General features: G+C 40.7%; 1 protein-coding gene across 2 annotated transcripts in view; it reads right to left on the bottom strand.

Moving 5' to 3' along the window:
* Nucleotides 1–17878, bottom strand: part of TRIM24 (tripartite motif containing 24) — a 104526-nt gene that overhangs the window by 44444 nt on the left and 42204 nt on the right. For both annotated transcript variants that reach the window (XM_006861163.1, XM_006861164.1), the window contains exons 3-5: nt 11639–11786; nt 7731–7863; nt 6801–6917 (exon numbers count right to left, since the gene is read on the bottom strand). In XM_006861163.1, coding sequence (XP_006861225.1) covers nt 6801–6917; nt 7731–7863; nt 11639–11786 — 398 coding nt within the window. The remainder of the gene's footprint in view (nt 1–6800; nt 6918–7730; nt 7864–11638; nt 11787–17878) is intronic.

Raw genomic sequence — 17878 nt, 5'->3', positions numbered from 1 at the left:
GGAGCCACCAAACTCTCCCCAAAAAAGATAGTAACAGATTACAGTGATTTGTCTTGAGCAAGAATAACCATAATGGTGGTGGTAGTGGTAGTTAATGGTTCTGTGCTGTGGAGTTGGTTTGACTCAGAGAGATCCTATCCTATAATAGGTTTTGAGACTATAGCTCTTTACAAAAGCAGGAAATCTCATCTTTCTCCTGTGGAGCACCTGAAAGTTTCGAACTGCTGACTTTGCGGTTAGCAGCCCAATTCATAATCTACTAAGCTATCAGAGCTCCCTAACCACAACGCTACCAGAGCTCCCTAACCACAACATTGTTGTTTAATTGCTGTTGAATCAGTCTGACATGTTTAACAACCCTGAATAGGTTTCTGAGGAGCAGCTGGTACATTTGAACTGCTGACCTTGTGGTTTGCAGTCTAGTGCTGACCCTAAAGCTTCACACCCAGAGGCTAACACAATTTTCCCAATGGTCAATAGTGAAATCCTCTCCTCAGTCAACAGTCAATATGAGACATTACAAACCAGGCCCCATAAAGCCTATCATACTGAAACATTCAAGGTACATGCAAGGCTGCCAGAACATGTTGCCACCCATTGACCTATGTGCCCTTACTGTAATGGACTATTAGTAAAAAAGAGGAAGCCTCCCAATGAGATGGACTAACACGGTGGCATCAAGATTGGGCTCAAATGTGACAAGTTTTAGGACAGCACAGGGCTGGACAGTTATTCGTTCAGTTGTGCCAAGGGTGACTATGAGCTGGAGGCCTTTGAACAACTGACTCCATTCCATGGCCCCTAACAACAACGGTAACAATCCCAGTACACTGTGAAGTTTTACCTGGACAACAGCCTTTAAGCTCTGGATCAACACTTGAATGACAACTATATTTCATTTAGTGTCCATCCTCAAATGTTTCGAAGTGTGTATTAGGGAAGACCAGTAGATTTGCACACTGGGTAGTAGAAAGTATTCTCCTGCTATACAGCAGCCTCTGTAGCAAAGAAAATTCTTGAAAACATTATACCCATCTGGTTGTTGCTGTTATTGTTAGGTGCCATCAAGTTGGTACTGACTCATAGCAACCCTATGCACAACAGAATGAAACATTGCCTGGTCTTGGGCCAACCACACAATCATTGCTACACTTGAGCCCCTTGATGCTGCCACTCTGCCAATCCATCTCACTGGGGGTCTTCCTCTTTTTCTCTGACCCTCCACCTTACCAAACATGATATCCTTCTCCAGCAACTGGTCTCTCCTGACAATATGTCTGAAGTATGAGACAAAGTTTGGCCATCCTGACCTCCAAGGAGCACTCTAGCTTTACTTCATCCAACACAGATCTATTTGTTCTTTTGGCAGCCCATGGCACTTTCAATATTCTTTTCCAACACCATAACTCAAATGCATCAATTCTTTATTCACTACCCCTGGATCCTTGTCCTCCTCCGAATCCAACTTGAACCTCTGGCAGTTCTCTGTCAATGTATGTTTGCAGCTATATTTCAATTATATCTTTAGCAAAATTTCATTCTCATGGTATAATCAATAATATTGTCCAGTGATTTCCACATTCCATTAGGCCTTGCTTTGGAATGGGCACAAATATGGATCTATTGTAATCAGTTCACCATGTAGTTTTTCTTCCAAAATTCTTGGCATAGATGGGTGAGTGCCTCCAGTGCTGCCTCACTTTGCTGAAAGATTTCAATTTGTATTTCATCAATTCCTGGTGCCTTGTTCTTTGCCCATGCCTTCAAAGCACCTTGGACATCTTCCTTCAGGATCATTGGCTCTTGATCATATGCTACCTCTTGAAATGGCTGAACATCGACCATTTCTCCTTTTGGTACAGTGACTCTGTGTATTCCTTCCATCATCTTTTGATGCTTTCTGCAACATTCAACAATTTGCCCCGAGTATCCTTCAATAACACAAGTTGAGGCCTGAATTTTTCTTCAGTTCCCTCAGCCTGAAAAATGCTGAGTGAGTTCTTCCCTTTTGGTTTTCGAACTCCAGGTCTTTGCACATTTAGCTATAATATTTAACTCTGTCTTCTGGAGGTGACCTTTGAAATTTTCTGTTCAGCTCTTGTACCTCCTCGTTTCTTCCATTTGCTTTAGTATCTCTATGCTGGAGAGCACGTTTCAGAGTCTCTTCTGACATTCATTTTGGTTTTTTCCTTCTTTCTTGTCTTTTTAATGACCTTTTGATTTCTTCCTACATGATGTTCTTGATGTCATCCCACAATTCTTCTGACCTTCGGTCTCTAATGCATCTAATCTATTCTTCATCTGATCTCTCAATTCATGTGGGGTATGTTCAAGGCCATATTTTGGCTCCTGTGGACTTGTTTTCATTTTCTTCAGCTTTCATCTGAACTTGCATGTGAGTAATTGATGGTCTGTTCCACAATCTGCCGCTGGCCTTGTTTTGGCTGATGATATGGAGCTTTACACTGGGCCATTCTACAGATGTAGTCAATTTGATTTCTGTGTATTTCATCTTATGAGATCTATGTGTATAGTCATCTTTTATGCTGTTTAAAAAAGGTATTTGCAATGAAGAAGTCATTGTTCTTGAAGAATTCTATCATGTGATCTCCAGCATCATTTCTACTTGGCCATATTTCCCAACTACGGATCCTTCCTGTTTCCAATCTTTGCATTCCAATCGCCCATGGTTATCAATACATCTTGGTTGAATGCTTGATCAATTTCAGATTGAAGAAGTTGATACAATTTTTCAATTTCAACCTCACTGGCTTTAGTGGTTGGTGTATAATTTTTAATAATAGTGGTATCAATTGGTCTTCCCTGCTGTTGTTGTTGTTAAATGCCCTCACTTTGATTCCAACCCACAGCAGCCCTGTATAGGGTTTCCAAGGAGCAGTTGTTGAGCTTGAACCACCAACTTTGCAGTTCAAATGACTTCACAGTCTGACTCATTAGCCCACAGTACCACACCAGGACTCTTGTAGGCACATATATTACCCTATAACAAACAGCACTGCAACTCATAACAGATCTTGACATGTTCTTTCTGAGGATGAATGAGATGCCCTTTCTCTTCAGTTTGTCATTCTCAGCACAGTAAACCATGTGACTGTCAGATGCAAAATGGCCAATTCCAGTCCATTTCAGCCCACTAATGCCTAGGATATCCATGTTTATGTGTTCTATTTCATTTTTGACAATTTCCAATTTTCCTAGATACATATTTCATACATTCCATGTCCTGATTATTAATGGATGTTTACAGCTCTTTCTCTTCATTGTGAGTTGTGCCCCATCAGCAAATGAAGGTCCCGAGGATTTTACTCCCATTTGTGTCATCACAGTTGACTCTACTTTCAGGAGGCAGCTCTTGCTCAGTTGCATTTTGAGTGCCTTCCAACCTGAGGGGCTCATTTCCCGGCACTATATCTGACAGTGTTTCACTGCTATTCATAAGGTTTTCAGTGACTAAATATTCAGATGTAGTTCGTCTCTCCTTCCTTGTCTGTCTTCGGCTGGAAGCTCATCTGAAACCTGTCCACCATGGGTTACCCTGCTGGTATTTAAAATACCTGCAGTATAGCTTCCAGAATCACAGCAACAGACAAGCTACCACAGTACTACAAACTGACAAGACGAGCGGTGGTCACTGGGAACTAATTTTCAGTTTCCTAGTCTAGTAAAGTGAACTAAAAGAATAACACAGATCCAAACAACAGAGCTTTGTGAAACTTTCCATTTTTCCTGGACTAAGGTCCTTCCTTCCCTTAATTCTATTAAATTTCAGGTTCACACCATTTGAATATCACACACTTACCCCTTATGACACTATTCCTAGTAGACCCACAGGCCTCCCTTCTGTTACCTACTCTGAATCTAATGTTGTCCAACCTGAAGTACTGAGGTATTGTTAGGGTTGAACATGGTATTCTAATTCTACCGACTGCCTTTCACAGCTCAGACAAGTCTTTTGGAGGGTAGAAACTAGACTCCATAAATCTGTTTCATTGCCCCTGAAGACAGGTATATTAGAAGAGATACGTAATAAAAGACTCATTGTTGTTGTTGTTATGAGCCCTGGAGTCAGTTCCGACTCATAGTGACCCGTACAGGGTTTCCGAGACTGTAAACCTTTACGGGAGCAGAAAGCCTCATCTTTCTCCAGCAGAACAGCTGGCAGTTTCAAACTGCTGACCTTGCGGCTCACAGCCCGATTCGTAACCATTACGCTACCAAAGCTCCTAAAAGACTCATTAGAACCTAGTTCAAATAGGATATAGTTTTCACCAATGCACATGCAACCCAACTGGAGGGAATAAAACCTTGTACCTGTTTGTCACAAGTTAAAAAGACTAAAATTCCTCTTTGGAATAGTCAACCCACCAAAGAATTGAAGGTTACCTTTACATATCCCTAGGAGTAGATAAAGGGAGTATGGTGGCTCTGTGGGATAAGCACAGGATTGCAAACCATGGGTTGTCAGTTTGAGCCTACCAGTTATTCCATGGGAGTAAGATGAGGTTTTCTACTCCCACTAAGATTTTAGAAAGCCTCAGAAACACTATACAAGGTTGTTCTGAGTCAAAACTGACTCAACACCACTTTACAAAAAGAAATGGATGACACCTGAGACAAGTGGCTAACCCTGGCCCCTGGATCAGGCTTGATCTGTTTCTATTTACCTTGGTGACAGTCATGCCTCATGTTTTCCCAGACTGGGAAAATGTTTGTGCTCACCATTTAAAAAGACTTAATTGTTGAATATGTGATGCCCTCCCCATCTCAAGTAAGTCTGGCCTGCCCTCGTAGGTCTGCTCACTATAGGTATATAATTGGATTAGTAATCATCTATGGGTACAAAAAGATAGTTCATTACTATAGGAAATCATTATTACTAGATTCTCCACTGGTACACAATTTCTTTTCAGATGCAAACAAAATCCAGGCAGTAAATTTAATAACCTTTAGTGTTACGTAAAACCCTTACTTTATCAAATACTTAAGAAAAGCTAGCTAAAGAACCTTCCAAATCCCCAACAGTATACAACGAATTGTAGGGCCAAATAACAACTGTGGGACAGATAGATTCATCTGAGTATCGCCTCAATTAGGAAGGTGAAGTCAGGTTGTCTTCCCCTCCAAGCCCCTTTGATGGGAACAATTTAACCACACCCATATGAATCAGCTAGCCTTCACCAGTCCTATGGGATGGCCTCCAGTGTCCAAATGTGCATCAGTTATAATCTTACAAAGTACTATAGCACATTAGTGCTCTTTGAGCATTCTCAGAGAGCGGGGTCTGATTTGGAAGTCCTGAGGGACAGAGTGGAGTGGCCACAGTCCATGGTCTCCCTGCAGGCAACAACCCATGAGGTGATCAGACAGGATACGCACTAAAACAAGTCACGATGGTTACAGTTCAGCTCTCCCTCAGCTCACAGGCAGCAAGCTGAGCCTGGCGCCCTTCCAAGAAAGAAAGGCCCCCCCATCCTCACCCCAGGGAGATGTATGTGGTCAGAGGTCATCAGAACACATGTTATGAGGCACATACTTATAGTTGGTTATCCTACTAGGGTGAATAGGGGATAAAATTGGTATTTTTATTTTGGAATCTTTATTACTCCTCATTATTTCTATTACCGTCATTATAAAATGCTGTACTTGAAAACCATTTGATCCTTCACATAAAATCAGGCTAGTTCACAGGCAATCACTAATGATGCTGACCTTTAATCATTTCCCTTCTGCCTCCCTGGGCACCTTTCATCTTGATATCTATCATTTTGTTGTGACTGAGAGATACCCTTCTAATATATTCTCATGATACTTACTCACCCTGAAGATGAGGCCTGTTAGTTTGGCAAAGTGAAGTAAAAATGTGCAGTTTTTTTTTTTTTAGTGAAAGCTCCTAAGGAAAACAAAGTCCTGGCAGAAGAAAGGCTGCTGTATTTTGACTGTTCAGCAGCCCCTAGAAGAGGCTTGAACAAAATAGGGATACATGGGAGAGGAAATGATCAAACATATGGGGACAGGCATGGCAGGGTCATCATGCATTTCCAGGAGGAGGTCAGTATGTAAACAATGTTTCTGGGAAGAATGTGTATAAGTGCAGCAGCTGGGGTGATTCACCTAGGGAGGAAAAATCACCTATGGACCTCAACATGACAAAGGAATCCAAAGCTAAAGTTGAACCCCCTCTACCTTTCTTTGTTCTCTATGCCTGAAAACACTTTGTATTTCGACTTAGTACTGCTCGCCTCGAGCTATAATAGTCCTCACTCAGTAGATCTTCTTCCCATCCACTCCTAATAGAGCATGAGATTTTCTTTGGTGTGTTTAACAGACTCTGGTCTCATGGAGTCTAAAAGCTTCCACCTCACTGCAGTTTTAAATATCAATACCTTTAAAAAAAAAAGGACTCCTGGCGCTGTGAGTTAATGCGCCAGACTGCAAAGCCCTCTGAACAGTAAGGTCAGTGGTTCAAACTCACTAGCTGCTCCTCAGAAACCCTACACAGGGTCACTATGGGTTGGAACCAGACTCAACGGCACTTAACAACAACCACCAAATAAAAATGCTGTTACTAAGTGCAAATGGATATCATATTTATTTTGAAACTTCATGTATGTCTGAAAAGAACTGTTTTCTAATCCAAAGATTCAAAAAATAGTTTCTGAAATAGCCACATCAATTCACTTTGAGTAATGCTCTGTTCTAGAAAATGCTCTGTTCTAAACGTAAGTACGTATGGCGCGCTATATAAACATCTATTATTATAATACCAGAAACATAGTTACCTGTTTTGGATCTGATTTCCTGTGAATTTTATGTATTTTGTTTTCTCCATGAGTTTGGTGATTAGTGTATCTATGATCACTTTCTGGTTCTGAAAAGCTTCTTCTATAAATTGATATCTGAAGAAATAAGTAAACAAGTAAATGTAAAAGCAGTAAAGAAATGTCTAGTAAGCACATACAATAACCATGATTGTAAAGGACTTAACAATAGTCTTCTAAAATGACCAGAAACACCTCCGAAGGCAGGTTTTGCTTTCCTCTCAAAATGAACAGTTAGGAAGTCTTTGCAGATGATGTAATCTATGACACTCTGAGAAGGATTCTGAGAGTTCAGGGAAGTCACAGGAGCACAGTGGCTCTGTACAACAAGCACTGGACTGTGGACAAGGTCAATGGTTTCAGCCCACCAGCCACTCGAGGGGAGAAAGATAAAGCTTTCTGCTCTGCAAAGATATACAGCTTCAGAAATCCTATACGTGTTCACTGTGAGTCTGAACCAACTCCACAGCACACTTAACAAAACAGGAAAGCCACACTCTCACCATTCATAGATGGCTAAACGGCTCATATGGCAGACAGGGCAAAGAGTAGTAAAAGCTATTTAAGATTTCTTAACTATTAACGAAGTCTATGTGACACCGTGGCAAGGCACTCACAGGTTAACAAAAAGGCTAACTAAACCCACTGCCATCGAGTCAATTCTGAAACATCATAAACCTATAGAGCTTCTGAGACTGAATATTTACTCCTGTGGAGTGGCTAGTGAGTTTTGGACTGCCAACATTTTTGGTTACCACAGCGGGGATATGTTACTGTTGTCTAGGATGTAGAAGTCAAGAGTGCTGTTAAACACACTGTTGCCAAGGAAGCAAAATCCAGGTGTAGGCCAACACACTGCTGGACAAACATCCTGTCTGCAGACACTGGTACCTGTGCTCTTTATGTTCAAGTAACTGGCAATCCCGACAGGTGAGTTTGTCACAAGTCTCACAGTAGAGCTTCAGCTGCTCCTTTTTATGGAAAGGGCAAAACACTGGCCTTTGACTGGTCACACCAACTGCTTCTGTAGAAACAACAGGTGCCAAAGAAAACAAAATTAACATAACTGAATGGCAACTAATTATGAGACTGTCCATTTAAATGCAAACTCATTACCATATGAAAGAGCTACAGTTTCATCTCCAGAACAATTACAACTCATTTTTACAGATGAAAATGTTAATTTTAGAATTTAAAATGTTAATTTCAGAAGGAAAAGGTAAGTGAGCTTTTCATTTTCCAAAGCATAAATCCAAACTAAATCAAGAATAAAGGAAAGCATTTGGATAGGGCCAAGTGTGTTGTTAAAAGATGCTTATGATAAATGGGTATGAGCCATTTGGGTGCTCTCTGTCCTCAATATCACATTGTTATGTTTTTAATATAATTCAGAAAGTCAAGCACATTACTTCTCATGACTGAAAAATTCTCACTGAGCACACGGATTAACCCAGAAATAATCAACACGGTCACTCTCATTTTGCAGTTATCTGTATGAATTTTCAACAGTTTTCCAGAAGAGGAGGAAAACTTGGAAATATGTTCTATTATAACGTGAAATGGAAAAATCAGAATCCAAACAGGCAGAATGACTGATCACACAGTACAAATTATCTCAGTAATTTACAGGTAAAGATGGAAAATTTCAGAAATAATCCCACTTCCAGACACAAGTACTATTAATGACCTGGTATACGTCCTTCTGGCTGGTGTTCTATATCTATAGTTACATCTATAAATGAGGGAAGTATTTCTAATTCACTAACTGTATTGTATCCCACTGTCCTGATTAAAAGTATGTGTTCATTTGGCAAGGCCATGACCTCTAGTGTTATGTGGTTGTTCTCTACTTCATGACTGGATATAATTATCCTCCACTGTTTGCCTCATACTAACCTCTACATGTTAATGAGGGAGGATCAGCTTACAAGTTACATCATTACCCAGGGCCTCTGGAGTTTCAAAGCATGCAGCCAAGTTCTCTGTAATCTCAAAGAGGGGGATTCCAAAGGTTTCAAAATGTCAGACCTCCCATCAGCTCAGTTCCAGAGTGTGGGGTGGTCAATAATGTATACCAAGTGGATGGAACACAGCCCAGAGCTGAGGGGCTGCCACCCCCAAAGGGCAGAAGAACAAAGTCTGCCAGGGTCACTCCTCCTCTGACCAGGAGGACAGAGCTGCCCAAAGATGAATGTGTAGAATTATGACATCCCAGTGAGGTTGGAAGGCAGAGCTAAAGCCCAGGGTAAGGGGTCTCCATCTAGAGAATTTGCTAAAGTGCAGAGTTGGGGAAAAAAAGAGGAAGACCCCCAATGAGATGGGGCTCAGGCATAGTAATGACTGTGAGGTTGGCCTAGGACTGGGCAGTGTTATGTTCTGATGTGCATAAGCTCACTATGAGTCCGGACCGACTCGATGGCACCTAACAACAACAAAACCACATGGCCAACTCCCAGACACTGGAAGGCAGGGCCATTACTTAGATAGTCTCAGAGATCAGAGGATTTTCAAAGTCTTACAAATTAATATAAACTGGTCTGCTGGGTATCTTACTTGTTGGCTGCCTGCTATTCCTTTTCCCTCCAATGTTTCCAGTTGTAACGGAAATGTCTACCTAGTACCTCACTATTATCCTCTACAACTCACAGGTTCACTCCATATTCTCACTATGGAGTCCTGGTGTGGCACTATGGGTTAATGCACTGGACTGGCAAGTCACAGTTTGAACCACAAGGAAGGCAGTTCAAGCTCACCAGCTGTGCCTTGGAAACCCTAGACAGGGTCACTATGGGTCAGAACCAAATCAACGGCACTTAACAACAACAACAACTCTCACTATGGAGCCCTGGTGTACTGCTGTAGAATAAGCAATATACTACTGACCACAAGGTCAGTGATTCAGACTCACCTGTCACTCCTTGGAAACCCTATACAGGGTTGTTATGAGTCATAACCAATGCAGCAGCACTCAGCAACAACTCTCACTGATATCTCCACTCCCTGACCATTCATTCCATGTATCCACCTGTCAATATTCTCCAGCACTTTCTTCCATTCGCTAGTTAAATGTGAGACTCCTACACTTAGCATATGGCATTATCTGCATCTTTTACTCTGTTGAGATTCTCTAAACCCCAGCACTAGCTAAGTCCACACCCAGATTGTTGAGGCTTAAGGGTAATGGCTTACATTTCAAATGTAACCTCAATGTTCCCAGGCAGTCTTCTGTTTATGGAACTTCTTTCAACTGGGTTGATCTCAAATACCAACCCCATGCCCTCACAGGTCAGCTTTTAATGCTATTTCTTCTACTCTCACTTGCAATACGAAGCTGGCTTTATAGAGAGACAGACATCTCTCTAGCATTAAACTTTTAAGCTTAATTAAACTTGCATCCACACCTGGACTTTTCTCCTTTAGGGTCATTCCTTCAGTGTCTTTAGAATTTATACCCGCTTTTCCTGAGTCTCCAGACTCCAAGTCTCATGTCTTATTTCTCCTTGTCGAACGGTTCCACTCACCGGGTACGTCAAACTCTCTCTCTCCCCTTGCACATCTGCACAAGGGCTTCACCACTTACCCAGCCCTCTCCTTCATGAGACAAGCTTCTACTAATCCTCGAAGTCACAAATTTCGCCACTAAACTAACTCCCAATTAAGAGATGGGCATTCCTATTACGTGTTCCAGGAGAATTTAAGGCCAAACTATGATTGCTCATGTGCTTCTAGTGTTTATTACACTGTAAATTTCCTGCAGGGCAGGAAGTATCTATCTTATTCACCTGGCTGTGTGCTGTTTAGTTGAATCCAACTCATAGCAACCCTGTGTAGGGTTCTCCAAGAATCCTGGTGTGGACTGTAAATCACAGGGTCAGCAGTTCAAAAACACTATATAGGGTTGCTATGAGTTGGAACTGACTTGATGGCACTAACAACAACAACAACAACTTCTGAGACTGTATATCTTTCCAGAAGCACAAATTCTCATCTTTCTCCTGAGGACTGCCTGGCCACTACACCACTAGGGCTCCGTTTCTCAGCCCCAGTACCCAACAGGCTTCCTGGAATACCAAGCTGGCATACAAACACTAGTTGACTTAGTGAATCGAAAAGAGGCAAAGAAATTTGCAAAAATACCTTTATATTAAAAACAACATAATAAAAACCCAGAAAATCAAACTATAACAAAGCTTCTTTGGTTATTTACATATCAGATAAACACCATGAAAGTATTTTACTACAAAAATATCCGAAGGAAGAAATCTAAAACTTTGATTAAATCCATCCTTTATCATCTTAAGAGGTAAAGGAAGAAATAGAAAAAATCTCAAAGGAACTTTTACCCCTTGCTGCGCATTCACACCAAACTGAAGTTTACAGAAGCAGGGCAGGTTGGAAGTATGAGGTCAAGGCAAGAAAATTCTGTCTCCATTCACTTAACTTTGTCAACATTTATATGTATTCATATTTCAATGACAAAACCGACCTGCTTGTACTTAAAAAACAAAAAGAGACGTGTGCTTACAAATGTATCCTAACAGATCAATATTGTTGTTAACTACCTTAGAGTCAATATGTTGTTGTTGTTGTTAAGTGCCATGAAGTCGATTCCGACCCATAGTGACCCTGTATAGGGTTTCCAAGGAGCAGTTAGTGAGCTTGAACCACCGACCTTGCAGTTCAAAGGACTTTGCAATCTGACGCATTAGCCCACAGCACCAGAGTCAATATAGGAAAGAAAAAAAGAAGGTGGGAGGAAGAGGGAGAGGAACAGAAGACAAGTGTTAGGGCATCATTACCTGGAGATACCTCCTCTTTCTGTCTGACAGTGTGGTCTTTTGTGAACTTGACCCTCTGATGGGCTCTAATGCAGGTCTTGCAGAGCCACTCCACACACTCCACACAAAAGCCATTTGCTTCCGCATTGTCCTCACAGCTAGTGCACACCTGGCAATAAAAGGAAAATAGCCTCAGCAGTTTGAGAAAAACGAAAGCTGGTCACAAATAGTCATGCATAAAGGACTTCTCCAGCTAGCCTCAACTCTATCCTTATTTTCTTAATACTGCTGGCAAGTTTAAACTATTATTATATATTAAGCTGTTACATGTATAACATCTACATTATACACATTGCTGTTGTTAAGTGCTGTCAACTTGGTTCAGACTCATAGTGACCATTCCAAGGAGCAGTTGATGAGCTTGAACCACCGACCTTGCAGCTCAAACTGACTTTGCAGTCCAGCACACTAACTCATAGTTGTTGTTGTTGTTGTTAGGTGCCATCGAGTAAGTACCAACTCACAGCGACCTTATGCACAGTAGAACGAAACACTGCCTGATCCTGGGCCAACCTCACTACTGTTGCCACACTTGAGCCCATTGATGCTGCCGTTTTTCTCCGTTGATAAGAATGCAGTGGCACAATACAAATATAGAATACATACTACATAAATAGTATTTATAAAATGAAAATACTGACCTATGTGAAAACATAAGTATGTTTTCTGCTTAGTTCAATACATGAAATAGTACAGGCACTGTGCTAAATGTCAGTGATACAACAATCAGGAAAGTAAACATGGTGCCTGCCCTTACATCATCTAGTCTAACAGATGGAGGGCAGGCTTTAATCTCAGTTTCCCAATTTACTGGCTAAGTGGTTTTGCGCAGAGAACTTAAGAGTACTCAACTCTGAAATGAAGGCAACAGAAGCTTTTCCTGAGCAGTCGTGGAGGTTATCCTTTGACACCATCCATACATGGGGGTGGAGTGGCACTGCTGGAGTAATGGCACTGGTATATAGAATCTGTAATTGGGGTGTGGACAGGAGCTGCTAGGATAATGGCACTGCTACAGAGCTACAAATGAGGGGGGGAGGTGGCGTGGTTTGGACAAGTGCTGTTGGGATAATGGCACTCATGTAAGCTACAAATGGAACAGTATTGGCCATTTTGTATCTGACTAATTGAATCATTTTGAATGACTAATTGAAAAGGAATAGTGTCATAATTCATCATCAAAAAGAACATTCCAAGATCTGTCTGGAAGCATAATGTCTATAAGAGGATATTATCCCACACTCCTACAATGAAGACCAGTCAATACCAGTATTACTCAAATGTATGCACCAACCACCAGTAATGATGAAATTGAAAATTTCTACCAACTTCTTCAGTTGGAAATTGATCAAACATCAAACATGCAATCAAGATATACTGATAAATACCAGAAATTGGAATGAAATGGTTGGAAACAAAGAGGAAGGATCAGTAGTTGGAAAATAGGGCCTTGGTGATAGAAATGCTGGAGATCACATGATAGAATTTTACAAGACAAATGACTTCTCTATTCAAAGATCTTTTTTAAAATGACATAAAAGACAACTATACATATGGACATCACCAGATGGAATACACAGAAATCAAACTGACTACATCTGTGGGAAGAGACAGTGGAGAAAACAAAGCCAGGGACAGACTGGGGAACAGACCATCAATTGCTCATATGCAAATTCAGGTGGATGCTGAAGAAAATTAAAACAATTCCACGAGAGTCAAAATTTGACCTTGAACATATTCCATCTGAATTTAGAAGTGATCACCTCAAGAACAAATAACATTATACAGGAAGAAAGCAGAAATGTCATCAAGAAGAAAAGAAAGAAAAGACCAAAATGGAAGTCAGACGAGACTCTGAAACTTAACTTTCCAGCCTAGAGATGCGATGCTAAAGCAAATGAGAGAAATAAGGAATATAAAAAGCTAAACAGAAAAATTTCAAAGAGCAGTTTGAGAAGATAAAGTCAAGTATTATAATGAAATGTGCAAAGACCTGTAGTTAGAAACCAGAAAGAACGAACACCCTCAGCATTTCTCAAGCTGAAAGAACTGAAGAAAAAAGTCAAGTCTCAAACTTACAGTATTAAAGGATTATGTGGGCAAAATATTGAATGATGCAGAAAGTATCAAAAGAAGATGGAAGGAATATGGAATCTGGGTGTGGCACTGTGGATTAAAGTACTGGACCGCAAGGTTGGTTTCAACTGTGAGGTTGATGGTTCAAATTCAAACTCACCAGCTATTCCTTGGAAAACCTATACAGGCTCATTATGCATAGGGACTATCTCAACAGCACTTAATAACAACACCAATACAAAAAAGAATGATGTTCAACCATTTCAAGAGACAGGATATGATCAAGAGCCAATAGTACTTAAGGAAGACGCCCAAGGTGCAATGAAGGCATTGACAAAGATCAAGGACCCAGAAATTATAAGCTTTCAACAAACTGATACTGCACTGGAAGCATTCACTGCCAAAAAATTAAAGGGACAGCAACCTGGCCAAAAAAAGAGATCCATATTTGTGCCAATTCCAAAAAGAGGTGACATGGCAAAATGTGGAAATCATTGGACAATATCATTAATATTTCAAACGAGTAAAAGTCTGCTAAAGGTAATTTTTAAACGGCTGCAACAGTACACTGGCAGGGAATGGCTCGAGGTTCAAGTTGGATTCAGAAAATGGAAATATCATTGCTGATAACAGATAGATGTTAGCTGAAATCAGTGACTACCATAAAGATATTCACCTGTGCTTTAATGATCATACAAAGCTTTCAACTGTGTAAAGCTTGACAAGTTATGGACAACACGGCAGAGAACGAGTATTTCGAAACACTAATGCACTCATGAGGAACCTGTACATAAACCAAGAGGCAGTTGTTCAAACAGACCAAGGGGACACTGAATAGTTCAAAATTAGGAAAGATATTCTACAGGGTTGTATTTTTAATCACACTTATTCAGCCAAGAAACTGGATTATATGAAGAATATGGCATCAGAATTGGAGGAAGACTCATTAACAACTTGCAATCTGCAGATGATATATAACCTGGCTTGCTGAAAGTTAAAACATCTATCTGTTATCAGAATTGGAGGAAGACTCATTAACAACTTGCAATCTGCAGATGATATATAACCTGGCTTGCTGAAACTTAAAGCACTTATTGATGAAGATCAAAGAATACAGCCTTCAGTATGGGTTGCATCTCAATGTAAAGAAAACAAAACTCCTCACCACTGGATCAATAAATAATATCATAAGAAATGGAGAAAAGATTGAAATCGTCAAAGACTTCAGTTTGCTTGGATCCACTATCAACACTCATGGAAGCTGCAATCAAGAAATCAAATGATGGTCATGTTGTACTAGGCAAATCTGCTGCTCATGACTTCTTTAAAGGGTTCAAGAACAAAGATGTCAGTTTGAGGACCAAGGTGTGCCCAAGACGACAAGCCATAGTGTTGGTATGCATGTGACAGTTGGACAATGAATAAGAAAGACTGTCGAGGACTTGCTGGTCATAAGGTATTTCTATTTCCAATCTGTTAAGGAAGCGCCATATTGCTTTCCAGAGAGGTTGGATCATTTTGCAGTCCCACCAGCAATGCAAGGAGTGTCCCAGTCTCTCCACATCCCCGCCAGCATTTATTGTCTTCTACTTTTTTCATCTTTGCTGCTATTGCTAATGTGAAATATCTCATTGTTGTTTTGATTTGCATCTCTCTAATGGCTTGTCATCATGAACATTTCTTCATACATATGTTTGTTGGCTGCCTGGATCTCCTCCCTGGTGAAGTGTCTGTTCATGTCCTGTGCCCATTTTTTAATTGGGTTTTTGTTTTTTTCTTGTAGAGGTGTTGTGGTTTCCTATATATTTTAGAAATGAGTCCCTTGTCTGATGTGTCATTGCAAAAGGTTCTTTCCCATTCTGTGGGTTCCCTTTTTACGCTTCTTCACCACAACATCTTTTATTTATGTGGTGGGTAGGAGTAAGGAATTAGGGCTGTGGCAAGGCCTAGGATGTCATTCAGTGTTGGGTTAGGGTTAGGGTTAGGGTTAGGATGTTAGGGTTAGGATGTTAGGAGGTTAGGGTAGGGATTGGGCTAGTTGTAAGGTTACAGTTAGGGTTATTTTATCTTTTCTTGAAATCTAGTTGCGTTCCCCTTCATTTCGAAATTCTGTTATTGTTAAGTGTCAGAGAGTCAGTTTTGACCCACAGTGATCCTGTATAGGGTTTCTGAGAAGCAGCTGGTGAGCTTGAACTGCCAACCTTGCGGTTCAAACAACTTTGCAGTCCAGTGCATTAACCCACAGCGCCACCCCAGGACTCATTTGGAAGTTCTACAACTACATGACTTCTTTTTATTTAAATACACTTTGGGGTTTTTTTGTTGTTCTTGCAAATTGGTATCTCTGGTTCCCTATTTTCAGTCTTCTAGGTTTGTTTTAAGGAGCTGGTAGCATAGTGGTTATGAATTGGGCTGCTAACTTCAGAGTCAGGAGTTTGAAACTACCAGCTGTTCAGTGGGAGAAAGAAGAGGCTTTCTGCTCCCACAGATTTACATCCTAGGAAACCCTGTACAGCACCAACTCCACAGCACATAACAACAACAACAAAGGCTTCTTTTACCTTGACTACTTCTATGTCTAGGTTGCGTTCTGGGTGATAGTATCATGTATGTTAGTCTCAGGTTGTTTTCTGCAGTTGCTTGTATTCTGTTCAAAGAGTTCCCTTTAGTAGTTTTATATGGTTGGTCTGGCTTTTGCAAATTCTTTTAATTTCTGTTTATCTGAAAGTGTCCTAATTTCACCATCAAATTTGATAAGACAATTTTGCTGGGTATATGATTCTTGGATGGCCATTTTTTTCTTTCAGAGTTTCATATATGCCATCTCATTGTTTTTCCTGATCTGTTCTCAGGATTTTTATACCTTGTATTTGGTTTTGAAAGTTTCATTATAATGTCTTGGTGATTTCTTTTGAAGTCTAATCCTGTTTGTAGTTCATTTAACTTCTTGAATGGCTATCTTCTCATTGTTCATGATATTAGGGGCATTTTCTTCCAGTAACTCTTAGACATTTTATCTACAGTTTTGTCTCTCCCTGTTCTGGAATTCCAACTCATATAAGTCATTCCTCATGATGGTGTCCCACACAAATCTTAGCTTTCTTAAGATTTTTTTTCAATCTTTCTTCTGATTGTTACTCTGGAAGATGAATATTTTGAAGACATAGTATTAATCTTCTGGCTTGCCAACTGCTGTTTTTGGTATGGTTTCCAATTTTTCACTTACTTTGTCAGTTTTCCTGACTTATTCCTTGCTTTCTTCAATCTTTCTCTCAATTCACTGAAGGCGCCTAAACAGAATTCTTTAAATTCCTTACCAAGCAGTGCTAATTGTTCTCCGTTTGCCTCCAGAAAAAGGGCAGTGTGCCTGGCACTGGACCCCAGGCAGACTCTGCGCAGGAGCAAGTGCCACTAGTGCCACTTTGTTGGTGATGGCTGAAATGGCCACTCTGCCTACCAGGAGGACTGCAGCCCACTTGTTTCCCACTGGCAACAGGCCACTTTGACAGCAGCTGGCCGCGCCATTCCATGCCAGCTGATAGCCTGCACTTTCGTTTAACTTCTCTCTCGCTGTTCCTGTTCAGTTTCCCCGTCCACTCAGCACTCACTCCACCTCTCTGGCCTAACTTCAGTCTCCCATGTATTTGTTGCAGAGGGTCTTCTCAGTGCGTCTGCCTATACCACCAACTTGCTCTGACTCCCATTCAACATTTCATGTGAAAAACCCATGAGTGCATCACAATATGTATACATATGTACACCTACATACAACATACACACAGCTCAGTGGTCATCCCTTAAGGACACTAAGAAACTTGTGTCTCTAAAAAACGTATCTAAAGTGTTCCAGCTTTCTGTCCTCTAGAACTACTTTGTTACTTGTTATTAAGTGTTGTCGAGCGGTTGCTCACTCATTGCCACCCTGTCTGTGTAGTGTTCTGAGGCGCAGGTGGTGGTCCAATAGTCATCCTATAGTTTAGAGTTGCCAAGAAATTTATAAAGACCGCTGTTATCTCTTTACTTCAGATAAGAATGAAAGGGAATGATAGAATATGAATGTCACCATTTGCAAAGCCATCATGAAATAAAAGGATTTAGGCAATGATCATTATTGGCCATGGGATG

This window comes from Chrysochloris asiatica, unplaced genomic scaffold (genome assembly GCF_000296735.1).
Source record: "Chrysochloris asiatica unplaced genomic scaffold, ChrAsi1.0 scaffold00041, whole genome shotgun sequence".
NCBI lineage: Eukaryota > Metazoa > Chordata > Mammalia > Afrosoricida > Chrysochloridae > Chrysochloris > Chrysochloris asiatica.
The sequence above is the reverse complement of the archived record's forward strand: the minus strand, read 5'-3'. Positions and strand labels throughout refer to the sequence as shown.